We start from the raw sequence: 18446 nt of genomic DNA, 5'->3' as shown, positions 1-18446 counted from the left end.
AATATGGCTGTTACGGTAGGCTGGGCCTGAGTGCTTTAAAGGTGTGGGTCAGGTGTCTGAAGAGTGTGCCAGCTTGTGTATGGGGAGCCAGTGGAGTTCCCTGTGGTGTGCCGTGAGGTGGGCTCAGCGTTTTAGGCGGAAGATTAATCTGGCTGCTGGGTTTTGGACAGTCTCCATTCTTCCTGAGAGCTGGTTGGTTATCCCTGCATACAGGATGCTCCCACAGTCCAGACTGCTGGTGATGTAAGATTGGAGGATCCTTTTCCTGGGGTTGTCTGGTATCTACGTGAGGATTTTCTTCAGCATCCTGAGGCAGGGTGAGGCCACTGCATTGACTTGGGCAGTGATGTCCAGTTTGTTGTTTATGATGATGCCAAGGTTTATCGCTTGCGAGCAAGGAGTGAAGGTTAGTCCAAGGTCGGTGGGCCACCAGGTGGAATCCCACGGTGAGTCGTCTTTCCTGAAGACCACAACTTTGGCTTTGTCAGAGTTCTTCTTGAGGCAATTGGATTTCATCCAGGTTGCCACTTTGGTCATGTTTGTGGTGAACTAGTTTCCTGGTGCTAGGCGTTTGGTCCCAGAGGGACAGCATCAGTTGGATGTCCTCAGTGTAAGTGAGGATCTTTATATTGTGCACTTCTATGACATCAGCCAGCACAGTCCTGTATATGTTGAAAAGTGTTGGGCTGAGCATGAAGCCCTACGGGACTCCAGATAGGATCTAGTGCTTCAGAGGAGTTTGGGTTCTTCCGGTGAGAAAGGAGCTGATCTACCGGTGTCTTGGTCGGATCACTCTATCATTCCGTTGAACTAGCCATCAGAGCACAGCATGGCTGGCAAGTCACCTTTACCAATCACTGAGACAGTGAAAGATAGTTGAGTGGTAAATGAAAAGGAACTTTCCTCTCCATTTTTAGAAAAATATAAGGCACTCAATTTAAATGATAATGCCAGTTGCCTACTCAATCAATATAATGTACTTCTCAATGATGAAAGCTATCAATTTGTGCCTTAGAAGTCCATTCTTCTCCCCGAAACAAGAAGAAATTTAATAAAATGCTTCCCAAAAGAGTTAGATTAGAACTCCAAAAAGAACTGCCGCACCCTCGAGAAAGCCTGGCGAAAAAACCCAACCACAGACAACATGACCGCTCTTAAGGACGCCACTCGCAATCACCACCAGTTGATCCGATCCACCAAGAAATCAGCTTTCAAGGATCGACTCGACAACAACGCCCACAACAGCAAAGAACTCTTCAGCATCATCAAAGAGCTTACCAATCCCAGCGCCGGCACCAACGACATCACTCCCTCTCAAGACCTCTGCAACTCTCTAGCCTCGTTCTTCCACAGCAAAATCGCTGACATACATAACAGCTTCGGCGACCAGTCTACCCCCCCTTACCACCGAACTGAAGCCCCCCCACCACCACCCTTTGCGCCTGGAACCCGATCAGCACCAAAGACACCATCCGCCTGATGAACTCCATTCACTTCGGATCACCAACCGACCCATGCCCCCACCACATCTTCAACAAGGCCGACTCCATTATCGCACCCCATCTCCAGGATATCATCAACTGCTCCCTCAACACCGCTATCTTCCCGGAAAGCTGGAAACATGCCGAACTCAGTGCCCTCTTGAAGAAACCTACAGCAGACCCCACTGAACTTAAGAACTACCGCCCCATCTCGCTCCTCCCATTCCTTGCCAAAGTCATAGAGAAGACCGTGAACAGTCAGCTCGCCGCCTTCCTCGAGTCTAACGGTTCCCTCGACCCCTCACAGTCCGGCTTCCGAGCCAAACACAGCACCGAGACCGCCCTTATCGCAGCCACAGACGACATCCGAACACTACTCGACAACGGGGAAACAGCTGCCCTTATCCTCCTGGACCTCTCCGCAGCGTTTGATACGGTCTGTCATAGCACCCTTGTACAACGCCTCAGTAACGTTGGGATACAAGGAAAAGCATTGGATTGGATCATCTTGTTCCTCGCTGGAAGAACCCAGAGAGTCTGCCTCCCCCCTTTCAGATCAGAGGCCACCGAAGTCATCTGCGGCGTACCACAAGGATCATCTCTCAGCCCCACCCTCTTCAACATCTACATGAGCCCCCTCGCATCCATCGCACGCCAACACAACCTCAACATCATCTCCTACGCCGACGACACCCAGCTGATCCTTTCCCTCACCAAAGACCCAAACATCGCCAAAACCAACCTACACGAAGGGATGAAAGACGTAGCCGAGTGGATGAAGAACAGCCGCTTAAAACTGAATTCAGACAAGATGGAAGTCCTAATGCTAGGATCATCCCCCTCTGCATGGGACGACTCATGGTGGCCACCGGCCCTGGGCAGCGCACCCAAACCAACGGACCATGCTCGCAACCTGGGATTCATTCTAGACTCCTCCCTCTCGATGACCAGACAAGTCAACGCCATCTCATCATCATGCTTTAACATCTTACGCATGCTCCGAAAGATCTTCCGATGGATCCCCACCGAAACAAGAAAGACGGTCACCCAAGCACTTGTCACAAGCCGACTGGACTACGGAAACACCCTCTACGCCGGAACCACAGCCAAATTACAGAAAAAACTCCAACGTATTCAGAACGCCTCCGCCCGACTCATCCTAGACATACCCCGCCACAATCACATATCCGGTCACCTGAGAGACCTTCACTGGCTCCCCGTCAACAAGAGAATAACGTTCCGTCTCCTCACTCACGCACACAAAGCCCTCTACGACCTAGGACCCAGATACCTCAACACGCGCCTGACCTTTTACACCCCCACCCCCCAACTACGATCGTCCAATCAAGCCCTCGCCACAATTCCACGCATCCGAAGAGCCACCATGGGAGGAAGATCATTCTCCTACTTAGCGGCCAAAACCTGGAATTCTCTCCCCACCCACCTCCGCCTTACACAGAACCACCTCTCCTTCAGAAAACTCTTCATTAAAGTTCAACTGGCCCTGTATCTTGGTCGGAATAAGTGGCTGGTTAATGACATCGAACACTTTGACAGCACCTACAATCGAAGCCAGTTTGAACCATGGATCGATGGAGACTGTAGAACTTCCATTAAATTCTCAGTCAACAGTGACGGCTGTAATTAACAATTCACTGCGAACAGGATATGACCCTAAAAGGAGCCCGAACAGCACCTCTTTAAAAAAAAAATTTTTTAAAGCCACACTGAATCAGGAGTGTTAGTAAAATTTCAGACCACTGTCCAAGCTCCCATATGTAGCAAAACTATTAGAAAGTCCAGTATTCAACCAACTCACCATGTTTGTGAATTCAAAAGACTTGCTTCATCCTTTGTAGGCTAGTTTTAGAGCTGGGTGTAGTACTGAGTTATAGTAGTACCTGGTTATATCCTGCATCTTGCTGTTTTTGATAAATCTGCCACTCGCATACTGTTGAATTTGTTGGCGGCGTGTGATTCTATTGACCAATACATCTTATTACAAAGACTAGAAGATTTTGGCATCAGAGACAGAGCTCTGGAATAATCAAAAAGGTTTGTGCCTGAGAGGTCTGTTGGCCACTGTTGTCAAAGCCGAAGCCCCTGACATGTGGTGTAGCTCAGGGGTCAGCTCTGTCTCCGTTGTTACTTAACTTTTACATGATAATATTGGTGTTTTTAATCAGGTTGTTCAGATTGAAGGTGCTCATGTATGCTGAGGCCAAACCAATACTGCTCTCAGTTGATGCCATTCTGGGTGTGAGTGCAACTGTCCTCCATGATTAGATGTCTGTGGTCCAGGCATGGATGTTGCTAAACTACCTGAAGTTGAAGGTCTAGACTGGGAATCCAAAGCAGCTCTGACAAATGTTGTCAGACGAGCACCAGTACAATGCATAGCGAGTGAGCCTGACCACTACGATGAGGGTTCATAGGGGGTTCCCCCCAAGAACATTTGGGGACATCTGGGGGTAATTGTGCATTTTACAACACATTTGTCATTATTTAATCAATTGTATTAGCTTTTAAAGCATAGTAAATGATTATCTTACTGTTAACCAGGATACAACAATTTTTGTTGGGGCTCTTCAATGATTCCCTCACTAACATCTTCCAACAGTGACTCTCATCTCTCCATAGCTTCTCTCTCACATGTATTCCATTTGTTTTATAGCACCTCTCATTCCAGTGTAGGGTGCACTTCACATCACACATAAATACAGAGAATATGACTCATACATATGTAAATAAGTGTATAGAAAATGTTACATAAAGCAAAAGGGACTACAATGTGAAGGATTCAGCACATGTCATCCATACTAGCAGGCATTTTTAAGGTGCTTGGTCTGGAGAAGCCTAAACAAAGGATTCAGAACATAATACAGTGGTTAGGGTAAACTTTATTAATAACAATTTATTTCTACCCAAACATCCTTTTTAGCAACAGTAGGCGAATGAAAGACTAGGAACAAGCATAATTTTCTAACCTGTACCATACAATTTGCATGCAGCTCTTTGATGGCAGTTCATAGTTCACTGTGCTAGATTATGATTATAATTTATGAACTGCACAGTAAGAAAACAAATTCTGTAACCAAAGCAGTAACCCACAAACTCTGTAACAAAATCAGTAACCCACTGAACTATGCACATAAATATTGTTCTTTGATATGCATGGTACACATTCTTTGCAGCAGGCATATTAACCATCTGCACTTCCTTAGATGAGTCAAACATGCAACTAGACAAAACTCCCATCTCTCTCTGGCAGGTAGAATAATTGCCAGAGTTACTTTGACACTTTTATTGTTGGCCGAAAACTGATGGATATACAAGGATTTTTGCCGAGTTTTTAAAATTGCTGCTTTGCTACAAAACTGGTCCCTTCTAACAAAACCGGCACCCACCTTCCTGGGGAAAAGCCCGATGCCCGGTATGGCTAGTCCGGCCTTGTTTGAATGGCAGAAAAATTGGAATTTCTGTTAGCCTATGGCCTAACAACCATATGGTATAATGGAACAGGTTGTGAGTTTGCTATACGGTCTGCCCATCTTTGGACTTTCTAAGTCTATATGTACATTGTTAAATTCAATTGGTAGGAGGTGCTCAAGAGATGGTGTCTACATACCCACCCACCAGGGTAAAGATAATTCTCGAATCCAATTGGCCCAGAGCACTGATTAATAAAGCTGAACCAGAACACACTCTATCGCTATATCTATAATCCCAAAACAACAGCGGTTATTCAAATAACAAAGATTACTATGGGGCAGTCTCCCTCAAATGTGTTTCCAATGGTTGATTGCTCCAGTATTCCAAGATTAAGGCTCCAAAGAGTGCTTCAATCACAATCCCAAAAATCAGGTCTTTTTTGCCACTTTTCACTTTTTATTTTCCATTTCCAAATGCCGATTTCCTAGAGCGATTGGTTCTAGGAAATCGGCATTTGGAAAGGGGATCATTGCGATACAGGTCAATGGACGTATTAAGGTCCGCGTAGCAGCATTTGGATGTGTTACGAATTGCGAGATAACGCTTACTGGTCCGTTATTACTTATTCCCCTGATTACAGTCTTGGCGTAACATTGCCTGCCTAATTATGTGAAATTCTGGTCTTATATTATCATAGAAGCTTTTCTACAACAAATCGATTGCTCTTTAGCAAACATATGTTGCAGCTTTCCACAGCACAAAATTCTTTGAGCCTTGAAAAAGCCCTGCGGGCGAAACGCGCGTCGGCTGCTGCTGTATATTCTGAAAATAAAAAGTGAAAAGTGGCAAAAAAGATCTGATTTTTGGGATTGTGATTGAAGCACTCTTTAGAGCCTTAATCTTGTAACCATTGGAAACACATTAGAGGGAGACTGTCCCGTAGTGATCTTTGTTATTTGAATAACCTCTGTTGTTTTGGGATTATAGATATAGCGATAGAGTGTGCTCTGGTGCAGCTTTATTAACAACCATATGGGACTACTACCCTTTTGGCCAATATCGCTAGGGCAGTGACCCACCACAGTTCATACTGTAAAGAATTTTGGTGTTCCTATAGACGGTGGATTAACCATTTGGGATCAAATTAAACAAGTAAACTCCACTTGCTCCTTCCAGTTAAGAGTGCTAAAAATGATTATTTCACTCTTTTCGACCTGAGCAACTAATTGTAAATGAATGCCTATGTTTCAGCTAAGTTCGACTATTGCAATGCACTTTACCTGGGCCTATCATTTAACTCTATAAAGATACTGCAGATAGTACAAAATGTGGCAATTAGATTGCCATCATCAGGAAATTTGAATCAATCTTGGCCAGCCGGGCGAAAGCTCACTGGCTTCCAGTATATCAGAGAATTAAGTTTAAATCCTTAAGCTTATTACACAAGGAACTGTTTGACACACTGTCACAGCCCCCTTACTGATTTTCATTGTACAGACCGGCTTGAAAGCTTCAGTCAGAAAATGCAAACCTATTAAATGTATGGGTGGGCAATAAATTCTCCTCTGCCAGTGGAGTTTGCAGAGTTTTGCCCACTACGCGATTCTTATGTAACGTGGAGTTACAGCAAAGTTACAGCAAAACTCTGTAAATCAAACATTGAGTTGGCGAGCGAGAATCAGCATACCCTAGAGCAATTTTAGCTCTAGGACGGGCACTTAATGACATTTTCTCAGTGTGGGAGGTCTTGGCCCGTTGCGACAGTTCACAGTGTGAAAGCTGCTGCTTGAGTAGAAAATCTAGCTGAGTAGCAGCGAAAAAGAAGCGCTCTCTGGCACACAGCGTGGTCCCTTTCTCCCCTATCCCCCACTACCCTCACTAATATCGTGGAACCAATCGAATCTCCCTGCCCTGAAGACCCTCTCCTCAACTCATGGACTTCCACCATCACTCACTACAATCACACTACCCCTATTCTTACTCTCTGTCGCCAAACACCCACCTTTTTCACATTTACTGATCTCACCAGGAGCAACAAACTCACAACCAACTATCCCTGCAAGGCCAATCTTAACAACTTGGTCTCTAACCTCAGCCCTCCTGCGACTGAAATCCCCACAGACACTCCCCTCTCCACCCCTGAGAATCTGAACCCTCCCCCACAACCTTTCCCTACCACCTACTCAGACCCTGTTCCCACGACCCTTACTTCCCCCTGGTCGAACGTCATTTCCAATCCAATGGTCTCTCTCCCCCCTTCTACAACTTCACCATCCCCTTCCGCTGTCACACACCCCCATACACAACCCGCCTTCAACTATATCCTCTTGGACACGCACGGAACTCAGATGGCCTTTCTTTAATCTCTTCCTCCTCACCACTTCTCTTCCACTGAGCTCCACGGCTCCCTGCGTCCAACCTCTCCCCTCTCCTGATCCCAAGAATCTCCCACACATTCCCCTCTCTACCCCTGATAATCGGAACCCTCCCTCACAACCTTCCCCTACCACCTACACTGTCCCTGTTCCCCCAAACCCTTATTTCCCCCTGTCTAATGTAATTTCCAATCCAGTTGTCTCTCTACCCCCTTCTACCACTACTTACTCCCCTTCCGTTGTCACAGTCCCAAATTCACAATCTACCACTGATAACCTGAACGCTCCCTCACAACCTTCCTCTACCACCTACACTGTCCCTGTTCCCCAGACCCTTACTTCCCCCTATCTAACGTAATTTCCAATCCAGTTGTCTCTCTCCCCCCTTCTACCACTACTTACTCCCCTTCTGCTGCCACACTCCCACATTCACAACTGCCTCCACCGCCTTTCTCTCTGGCAATGCCGGGAACTCTGACGTCCGGCCCAGAATTTCTCTCCCTCCTCACTTGGATCCAGTCCCATTTCTCCTCCACCGAACCCCTCGAATAGGAACATTACATTACCGACACTCCGCATACAACCTCCCCCCTCATAATCCCAGGGACTCCGTCCAACCCCTGACCCCTGCTCAATCTCCCCCCATAGATCCAAGTCATCCTTGACCCCTTTTTAATACCTTAAACTTTCTCAGCTCAATAGCACAGCAACTGAACAGAATGGAGCAGACAATTAACTCCCTTGCTGCTGATTTCCTGTACTTACAACAAGACCAACTTAACAGGGCCAAGCCACCGTGCTCCCTCCCCCCGAGGTGTTGTGCCCCTACTTCACTCAATACATCTCACATGGCCCCTCAGAGCTCCCCTCGACCCTCCAGCCCATCATTGAGCCAGGCCCTCAGTCCTAACAAGGATAGCCAACACTTTTTGGTACCGAAACCGGATGAGTTCTATGACTCTCACCTCGCTTTGTACCAGAAGCCAGTCCCTTTCCACAGCCCTGTTATTATCGCCACTAACAGAATTGCGAACACTGTCTACTCGCCTAGACCCCCTGCTCAATACACCTCTATCCACCTAACTCCCCCCATCATCGAGGCTCCCCGCCCTCTCTCCTGCATGCTCCTAAACTGCAGATCAGCAGTACAACACGCTACTGACATTGCTGAAGTTCTTCTCGCTGAAGAAATTGACATTGCCTTCATCACAGAATCCTGGCTCACAGCCCACTCCACCCCCATTCTTGACATTCTCACCCCTCCAGGGTACAACAACATCAGAATAGACAGGCCGATCAAAATTGGGGGGGGGGGACTAGCCATCATTCATGGAGATGGAATTCCGATTACCAAACTCAAACCTGCAGAATACCTATTGTTTGAATACCTAGGCGTCAAACTCACTACCAAGGGCACCCCACCCATCAAATTCCACACCATCTACCATCCTCCTGGAGAGCGTACCCTTTCCCCCAAAGAACTAAGAGACCTAATAACATGATTCTCCTTGACAGACACTAAAGACGTATTCTTGGGTGACCTCAATATCCACTGGAACGACCCAGAAGACTCCACTGTCCTGAACCTATCCAACCTTCTGGAAATATATAACCTCAAGCAACTCTGAAATAAGCCAACTCACATCAAAGGTGCTACACTAGATGCAATCATAACCAACAATGATCTGATCTCCCTGAGAGAGATTTCTCCCATTGACTGGTCTGACCACCACCTCATTCTGTTCAGGATTGACACACTTGCCAGCCTCCAACCTATTTGTGTTGTCAAATCCAAACGCTTGACCAGAAACATCAAAGAAATACCTTTATCCGAACTTGAAGCCAAGATTCATCCCCATCTTCAACTCCATCCCTCTTCATGGACGGCTGATGACCTCACCTCACACTTTAACTCAAGAATGACAGAGGTTTTAGATCAAATAGCTCCTCTCAAGCTCAAACAACTGAGGAGAAACAAATCAAAACCCTGGTTTAACGTGCAGCTGAATGATGAACGGCGTCAACTCAGACAAGCAGAAAGGTCTTGGAGACAAAACCCCTCGTCCTTGCACCTAACACATCTTAGATCTGCTCGGCGGTCATACAAAAAACACATCTTCAATGAAAAGGCATCTTTTTTCTGCAGCCAACTTGATCTGGCGAAAAACAGACCAAGAGAACTCTTTGACATTGTAAAAAGCCAAACTAACTGCACTCCCTCTGAAGAAATCGAAGCCTCCAATGAGCGATGTGAAGAAATAGCCACCTTCTTCACTAACAAAGTCTCTAAAATTGATCAATCCTTATTACAAACTGCTAACCTTCCTTCCCCCTTAACCGGCCCCCCTTCAACCTCCCTTGACCACTCGAAAAGAGCTCTGAACAAGGACAATCAAACTACCTCCAGCTAAAAAACAATGCACATTGGTCTGACTTTGAGCTAATGTCGGTTAGCGAGGTCTTCAATATAATTTCTAATCTAAAACCTTCCTCCCACACTATGGACCCCCTCCCTTCCACAATTATAAAAGAACTCACCATCTCCCCTTTCTGTACAAAAATCATCAACGCCTCTCTCACCTCAGGCTGTGTCCCAGACTCCCTTCAACTAGGACAAATCACACCCATTCTCAAGAAACCTGGGGCTGACCCAAATGATCTTAACAACCTCAGACCCATCTCGAACCTCCCATTCCTTGCAAAAACATTGAAGAAATGTGTTCTCCTCCAACTCAATAAACACATTGATGAGTTCAACCTCCTCGACGCCTTTCAATCTGGTTTCAGAAAAGGCTGTAGGACGGAAACAGCTATGCTCAACGTCTCCAACAAAATTCACAAGGCTCTAGACGAAGGTTATGCCTGCCTACTCATCCTTATTGACCTTTCTGCGGCATTCGACACAGTAAACCATCCAGCCCTTCTGGAGACCCTGTTGAAACGTTCAGGCATAAATGGCACAGTACTAAAATGGTTCACCTCCTTCCTTCAACACCGCTCGCAACAAATTAAAATTAATACCTGTCTCCCAAAGTCTACTAAAGTCACACTTGAGGTCCCACAAGGCTCGATCCTCTCCCCGTCCCTCTTCAATCTCTTCTTTGAGCCCATCACAATCATATTGAAAAAAGCTGGAGTGAACTACCACCTTTACGCGGACGACACACAACTCTATCTCAGGATCAAGTCCCCCACCGACATCCAACTCCTCAATACCACCCTAACCGAGATCCAATCTTGGTTCTATGTTAATCACTTAAAGCTCAACCCAGACAAAACGGAACTAATCCTATTCTCTCCAAAAAATAACCATCGCCCAATCCAAGAATGGCTCAAGAATCTGACTGCTCTAAACTGCCCCCTTGCCCTATCCGACTCAGTTAAGTCTCTAGGCATCACCCTTGACAAGAACTTATCAATGGAGGCCCACATCAAAACCTCTGCAAAAAGTGCTCTTTTCTCTCAAAAACACCTCAACAAATTGAAACCTTTTCTACCCCACGATGACCTCAAGACAGTAGTCCAATCCCTAGCTCTCTCTAAAATCGACTACGGGAACGCCATCCTTACAGGGACACCAAAAGCTCACCTAGCCCCTCTAAGGGCAGTGCTGAACATGTCCTCTAGACTCGTATCTGGAGTTAAAAGATTTGAACACATCACTCCAGCTCTCAGCTGCCTCAATTGGCTTCCCGTGGAAGGGAGGTGTATCTATAAACTGGCCTGCATCACACACAAAACCCTTCACTCTCCTGCCCCGAACTACCTAAATAACAAACTGATAAGAGCAGGTCAATCCAGAACGCTGAGAAGCTCCAACTCTCTCCTTCTTATTCCTCCGAAAATGAAAAAAAAAACCACCCAATACTGATAGTTTTCTGGCAAAGCTCCGAGATTATGGAACGCTCTCCCTGAAGTCCTCAGATGCAACCCCTCCTTGTCCTGTTTCAAAAGGGACCTGAAACTACATCTCCTTAACAAATACTATCAGGACCAACGTCAACTTACCTAGACTACTATATCCGAGTTGTCTCCTCTTCCCCTGGACATTCGAGGATAGTGGGTGAACGGACTATGTCATTCTCACCTGTTTCTTTTTATTGCTCTCTCCCCCTCCGATGCATTGCATATTTATTTCCCATGCTGTATTTTTTCTTTTTCTTCGGTTTGCTTCTTTACTGCCGACCTACGATGTAATGTAATGTCCTTCTGCTGTTTACTGTGTGTTTGTAAAGCGCTCTGATACCTACGGGTTAAGCTAGCACTATATAAAGCTTAAAAAATTCAAACAAATAGCACGAAACAAGCTCCTGGCTCTAAAAATCAGCATGACATGCCAATTCTGCTCGCTCGCAGAATGCTGCAGAATCTTGCTGACTTTTATGTAACTCTGCAGAATCCACTGAGTAAACTTCAGTAAGTTCTGCCCGCCCCTAATCAAGAGTTAAAGGAGTGACCCTAGAAGGAAGGTCCTTTTCAGCTGTGGCTGGAAAGTTGTGGAATATTTTGCCTAGTGAACTTCGCAAAGAACCATTACTGACGACGTTCGGAAAATCTTCAAAAAACACAGCTCTTTCCATTGTAATCCTAGCAATAGTGAAAACGATGACTTAGTTCAAGCCTTTTATTATGGTTTTAAGCGTCAAGGTACTCACTGTCTGCGTTAACTAAGATGTTATAAAAGAAATAAAATAAAGCCTGCTGACAGTATTGGATACATTTTGTTGTTTACAACCAATAAACAATGATATTACATAAAACATAAGAAAAAAAATAATCTCTGCTAACCACAGCCAAACGTGCATGCATAGGGCGCCAAGACCTGGGTAGCGCTACGATGGTAATCAAATGGATAGAATGCTTCCTTTTTACCCAGGTAGGTTCCTGCTTAGGATAGGATTTGCTTAGGCAAATCACAGTTTTCTAGCCATATGTAAAACGCAAGCAGGGTTGGATTGGTATTGAAAATCGGCCCGGGCACGCAAAAAAAAAAAATCGGCCCACATTTGCATAATCCCCCCTCAAATCACTGCTATGGCGTAATCATATAAAAAAACTTTAGGAGGGGGGGTAAAAAAAAATGTACGCGTTAGTGGTGAAACAAGTGAGGCCACTTCTACTTAGGCCCCCTGCCCCCACTCAGTATGTGCACACATTAATGGGCCTGCCAGCGAGACAAAGGGAGTGACACCTCTTGCCTGTTGCTAAACGGAGGTAATGATCGCCCATCTGCCTCTAGAAAGGCCACTCAGACACCTACTGGGCCGCTGGCTGTAGTCGAACAATGGAGACAGCGCCCAAATTGCCACCCCAGACTTCTAAAAAACAAGCATTTACAATGCAATGGTTTTGCCTTTGGAAAAGTTAGAGCTATTGGCATTGTAAATGACAAAATTTGTATTTATGTGTTGGTTTTGAAAACAGATAAATGGCATTGTCATTTATATTGCCATTAGCTTAATCTCTCGCAAATGTGAGACCTACGGACGAGCTCAGCAGACAGCAATTACTACCACACACACACACCCAGAGCCACACACACACACCCAGAGCCAGCCACACACACCCAGAGCCAGCCACACACACACACCCAGAGCCACACACACACACACACACACCCAGAGCCACACACACACACACACCCAGAGCCACACACACACACACAGAGAGCCACACACACACACACACACAGAGCCACACACAAACACAGAGCCACAAACACACACACCCAGAGCCACACACACACACAGAGCCACACACACACACACCCAGAGCCACACACACACCCAGAGCCACACACCCAGAGCCACACACACACCCAGAGCCACACACACACACACCCAGAGCCACACACACAGAGCCACACGCACACCCAGAGCCACACACACCCAGAGCCACACCCACCCACCCAGAGCCACACCCACCCACCCTGAGCCACACACACCCACCCAGAGCCACACACACCCACCCAGAGCCACACACACCCACCCAGAGCCACACACACACACCCAGAGCCACACACACCCACCCAGAGCCACACACACCCACCCAGAGCCACACACACACTCAGGAAGCACAGCTAGGGGGCAGGGAAGCAAGCAGTGACAAACAGCCCCTACAGCCTGTCTAGCGTTTTCCATTATGGTTGGCTCGTGTGGCGCGAGATTTGTTTCTTACTTCATCATGATTGGCTGCAGCTGGAGCTCGTGTGTTTCCGGTTTGTTACTCACTCTGTGATTGGTGGGTGTGGCCGGTGCTGCATGCCGGCCGCTCGAGAATAATGGCGGAGGTCCGCCGGAGGTTGTTGTGGGTCCCGGCGCCTTGGAACCAAGTTGTCTGCGTGAAGGGGCCCCGGGAACACCACAGGCGTGTATTAGGGTTGAACAAGGTGCCGCCCGGGAACTGGGGCGGAGTCTTATGCAAAGACCTGTCAGTGGCCAAAGAGGTAGGGCAGGAGGAGAATCTTTTATTGGGGTTGCTAACAGAATTTCAAGAGCTGCAGTCTGGGGCCGCCAACCTGGAAAAAGATCACTCTTCATCTAGTCGGGATGTGAAGTCATTAGGGCAGGCAACAGGATGTATGGGAGAATGGGTTGAGGGAGCGGCCCGTAAGCACCAGCAAGTAGCACTGAGCCTTAAAGTAGGGGGAAGTGGCCCAAGACATTGGAAAGGGCAGGAGGGAGTCATTGGTAAGCAAGATGCTCTGAGGGTACTCTATTTGCAACTTCTTAGTCGTGCGGCCTCAACCGATCACTGGCCTTTGTCATCCTCACTTCCAAGCTCCAGCACAGCCAGAATGAACCGCGTGATCGGCGACTCCACAGAGACGGTTGTGGGCGCTGCTGTCCACCCAACACACCTGACAGTTGCTTTCAGGGAGTGTATCATTGTGCCCTTCACGAGTTACGGGCTTTCAGCAAGCACCAGGGGGCGGCTCTCTGCTGTCGGCCACCAGAACTCTTTCACCAGGGTCTACTCTACGACTAACGGATCTGGAAGGAACAATGGCTCCCCGAAGCCACCCCTCTTCCGCAGCCCGACCTCCTGCTAAGATATCCTTGGTGTCCCCGGCTCAGCCACTCAGTCCCAGATCAAGACAGCCTACTACCGCCAGTCGTTCCGCTACCACCCGGACCGCAACAATGGCGACGAGGCAGCAGCGCAGCGCTTCACCGAGATTAGCGAGGCCTACCTCATACTGGGCAGCGTCACCCTGCGCAAGAAGTACGACCGAGGAATCCTAAGCCAAGAGGATGTGCGGGCGGCGGAGAAACCAAAGGGGAAGGTGGATGGATCTCCCACGCCCAAGAGGACAGAGAGCACGTCCTCGTCCCGCCTAACTCCCACCAAGCCAATCTTCGACTTCGACGAGTTCTATCTGGCCCACTACGGCGAGCAGCTTAAATGGGAGCGGCACATGAAAAGGAAACGCGAGGAGATACAAAGGCAAAACGAGACACGCAAAGACGTAAAACAAACAGGGAGACGACATAAGACGGGGTACACGTACAAACAGGGAGACGACATGAGACGGGGTACACGTACAAAGGGAAAAGATACTGTGGAAAGCTAAACATGTAGAACACGGGGCATGTAGAGATGACAGCAACGAGACACGCAAAGACGTAAAACAAACAGGGAGACGACATGAGACGGGGTACACGTACAAACAGGGCGACGACATGAGACGGGGTAAACGTACAAAGGAAAAAGAAAATTATAAACAAAATGCTGCTAGCTGATCGCAAATAGAAACAACTTCCTGGCAACTTAAATCTCGCAGCCCACTCCGGCTAAAGACACTTCGAAAAAGACCAAAACATCACGGGGGAAAAAAAGAAAAAAAAATCCGCCCACTGCCGCATGACGTTTTATAAGGGGCGGAGAGGGAAAAAATCGCCAAAACGCCCACGAATCGCCTCGGACAATCACGGATATATCTCTCTTCCAATGGCTAGCCTCCATTTATGGAGCTAGCCAATGGAAGAGAGAGGCGGGACAAAGCCACATACTGCTTCTCAAAAGATTTCGCCTGCGCAGCGGACGCCAGGCGAAACCTAAAGAGGCCCACAGCAGCACTCGGACACCGGCCCCTCGGGCATTGCCCGAACGCCCGCGTTACCAATCCGACGCTGAACACAAGAGCAATCATGCTTACATCCCAGCTAAGCAAGACAGCGTAACTTCATAATAGAGTTTAAATAGCTCGAAAAACATTATCTCGTCTTAATATTCGCCCTTGATTTCTTCCTAGGGTGTACCTTTTACTCGTGAAAGGGAAGGCAAGGCCAGAGAAAAGACAGCCTTCGAGGGCGACAAAGATTCTGGGTGGAAATAGAAATTATATGAAACCGTTTCACTGTTCACTGGTAGGGTGTATCTGTGTGTATGTTTATGCCGTTGAACTAGCTTAGCTGGTTTATTTCCCTTCCTTCACAAAATTGTGAGCATGCCATGCAGCAACTGACTCAGCCTTTCAACAGTGCCCGGGGGTTAAATGACGATAGATGTAACTGTAACCAGCGCTGTGGAGTTGCCAGAGGTCTAGAGTGAACGTATATCACTAGACCTCCCTCAATTTAACTTTTACTCCTGCTTAACAGAGAAACCTAGTGCCCGTCGGCTGCTGAGGTTTGCCAGGAGTGCCCACATTTATGGTGGGTACATTTCTATAAAGCACTGTTGGGTATAGTGGGCACCCATGGGTTGTGGTACGGTATGGTGTTTGTCTGGTGCAGTGTGATGAGATAGTGGCATTTTGTGTCCTTATGTTTAGCACCACAGACCCATCTCATTTACTGTGAAGGCCTTCATGGGACATGGAGCTTGTGCTGCTGGGGTGGGTACCAGGCACGTCTTGCTGCGATGCAAAGCAGCTAGACCACTGCAGCTTGCTCGACACACTACTCTAATTATTATTGCATCTTTGAATTTGGTGGATTGAACCCAGCAACTACTAATAAACCTTATGTATGCAGTGCGTTATTGTACACCGTTTCATACACGGTGACCCAAATTCAATCCATCTGTTGGCCTAAGTAAGGGCTGGTACAAACTCTTCCTATCAGCGTGGCCTCGCCCAGGCTGCAGCCTGTTCTAGGGTATGGTATTTCCATCCAAGTGACAGTCTCCAGTTCACAACCGGAAACACACTGAGCATCTCAGCGCCCAGCATTAACGAAACCAAACCCTCGCTGTGCAGGTGCATGCGACCTTAAGCGGAGCAAAAGGGCGCCCTAGGACGCCGGGACGCAAATTACCATTCGAATTCCAGTCCTAGAATACTTGTGAAAGTGCAACTTTCACCAAATTAGATCATCAGTTTGCTTATTTGCTAGTGTAACTGTTCCAGGAAAATGTTGTGGAATGTTTACATTTTTCAATTTTTTTAAAGGGATGAACAGTAGTAATTTTGCATTGCGGAAGGGGTGTTGCTCTGAGGGCGCCGCTCAGATAAAAAAAACTAGGAATACTACCTGTTTAAACATGTACATTCTTTATTTGAATTGATGCCTGCGTCAGTGCTGTTTCTAAGCACTTCACTATTCGTAGACAATACATTTGGGGGTAGTGGGTAAAGTGGTTTGTTTGCCCACACTCAGGCAAGTTCGTGAAGCCAAGAGTGAACTTAAATCCCGGAAGTTAATTACTAGATTTGACATTCCTTTACGACTCGTCAGCAGTGAAATAAAAATAGAACTATTGATGGAGTAAGTTCACAAAAAAGTCGCGACACCTGAGGGTTGCGCACCCACACAGACACACTCAGCTGATTAAAAAAAAGCCAACCCCACTTTTGATGAGCTGGTTTGGAAACAGTAGTCCTTTGGCTGTCAAGTGGCTCCTAAATAAGCTTGTAGCTCTGTTTAAAAAGAAGTAATGCCATTTAACAAACCCAAGATAAGCTTCACACATTCACCAGTTAACTAAATGATAAATTCCTTTGCAAGGAAAAAATCGGTTTATATCGCACCTTTGTGAAACTCAAGTTGCATTTAAAACATCGTTTTAGGTCACAGGTCAAACGCGTCCTTTTTTTTGCAGTTTTATATAGCGCTGACTCGACCTTAAGGTATTGGAGCGCTTTACATGAGCACCAGTTTCATTGCACAAGGACACATTCTTTCTTTGATTACAATAGACTGATTCGGTTATATGGCAGGATAATATGCCATGTGTTACCTCATTTTAGAACACGCGTTTAGTCATCCTGTAATGTATTCACCTCCATGCAAGGCATCTTTGATCCTATGTGGCCAATGGAAGCTAGGTAAGATCCCCAGTAAGCCGCCACCCCTTGGGAAGTGCCCTGGGTTTATCTGCGCCCTCGGCGCAGACGCTCAGCAGAGAAGAGAAGCGTTAGTAAAAGCGGCCTCTGCTCACCTGATGCAGCGGGCTGCGCTGTTTTCCTCATCCACACGAAGGGGTGCGGCCTGGGGGTGCTGGCCGAAATAGGCACCACGTTCCCCGTGTCCGCCATGGTCAGGAGGTCGGTGCCAGCAGGGTATATGGGGCTGTACTCGTGCGAGCCGTAGGGGATGTGCCCAGGCATCGACGCAGACACCAGGCTAGGCATTCCTGGGCCGTAGGCGCTCCAGTCCTCTCTTGGGAGTCCGTAGTTTGGGCCCCAACCCCCCGAAGAGTGGCTGTGCTCCTCCACCTGCGGCACAGGGTGGTTGTAGCCTGCATATTCGGGGTAGGGCTGGGATGGCGCAAAGTTCTGAATGGGCAGACTGTTGTTTGTGGAGCTAACAGAGCCTGGGCACATGTCGTTCTCCTTGTCCCCAAAGTATCTTACGTACATGATGCGTGTGATATAGGAACTTCCTCCGAGGCCCTACTGCTCCTAGGGCATCCTGTGTAATGGCCGGTGCGTGCCCTCTGGTCACCTTATCTGCTGCTTCGACCCGTGGCAGAGAACTAGTGCCCTCCCTGGGCTGCCTGGAACGTGCGGTATCCTCTGGAAGTGTTTTACCAAGGACTGCTGCGGGTGCCAATGGTTCACCCAGGCCTTGTCTGACGTCAGGCATCGCCTTTGCCTGCCCCAAGACATTTGCATTCAAAAGAAGAGCCGAGGCCCCGGCCAGCCCACCTAGCTGACTTCGGAACAAGCCCCCAGACCTCCGCTAAGGATGCACTTATCATTGTTGGACCACAT

The 18446-nt window shown here is 47.5% G+C and overlaps 1 protein-coding gene and 1 pseudogene across 1 annotated transcript in view; one reads left to right on the top strand and one right to left on the bottom strand.

Moving 5' to 3' along the window:
* Window positions 1–18092, bottom strand: part of LOC147718465 (homeobox protein CDX-4-like) — a 377966-nt gene extending 359874 nt beyond the window's left edge. The window contains exon 1 of the mRNA XM_086918387.1: window positions 17672–18092. Coding sequence (XP_086774513.1) covers window positions 17672–18092 — 421 coding nt within the window. The remainder of the gene's footprint in view (window positions 1–17671) is intronic.
* LOC147718466 (uncharacterized) lies at window positions 13569–14861 on the top strand (annotated as a pseudogene).
* Window positions 18093–18446: the final 354 nt, after the last annotated feature.

The sequence above is a fragment of the Lissotriton vulgaris genome, chromosome 4_1, assembly GCF_964263255.1.
Source record: "Lissotriton vulgaris chromosome 4_1, aLisVul1.2, whole genome shotgun sequence".
Taxonomy (NCBI): Eukaryota; Metazoa; Chordata; class Amphibia; order Caudata; family Salamandridae; genus Lissotriton; species Lissotriton vulgaris.
The sequence above is the reverse complement of the archived record's forward strand: the minus strand, read 5'-3'. Positions and strand labels throughout refer to the sequence as shown.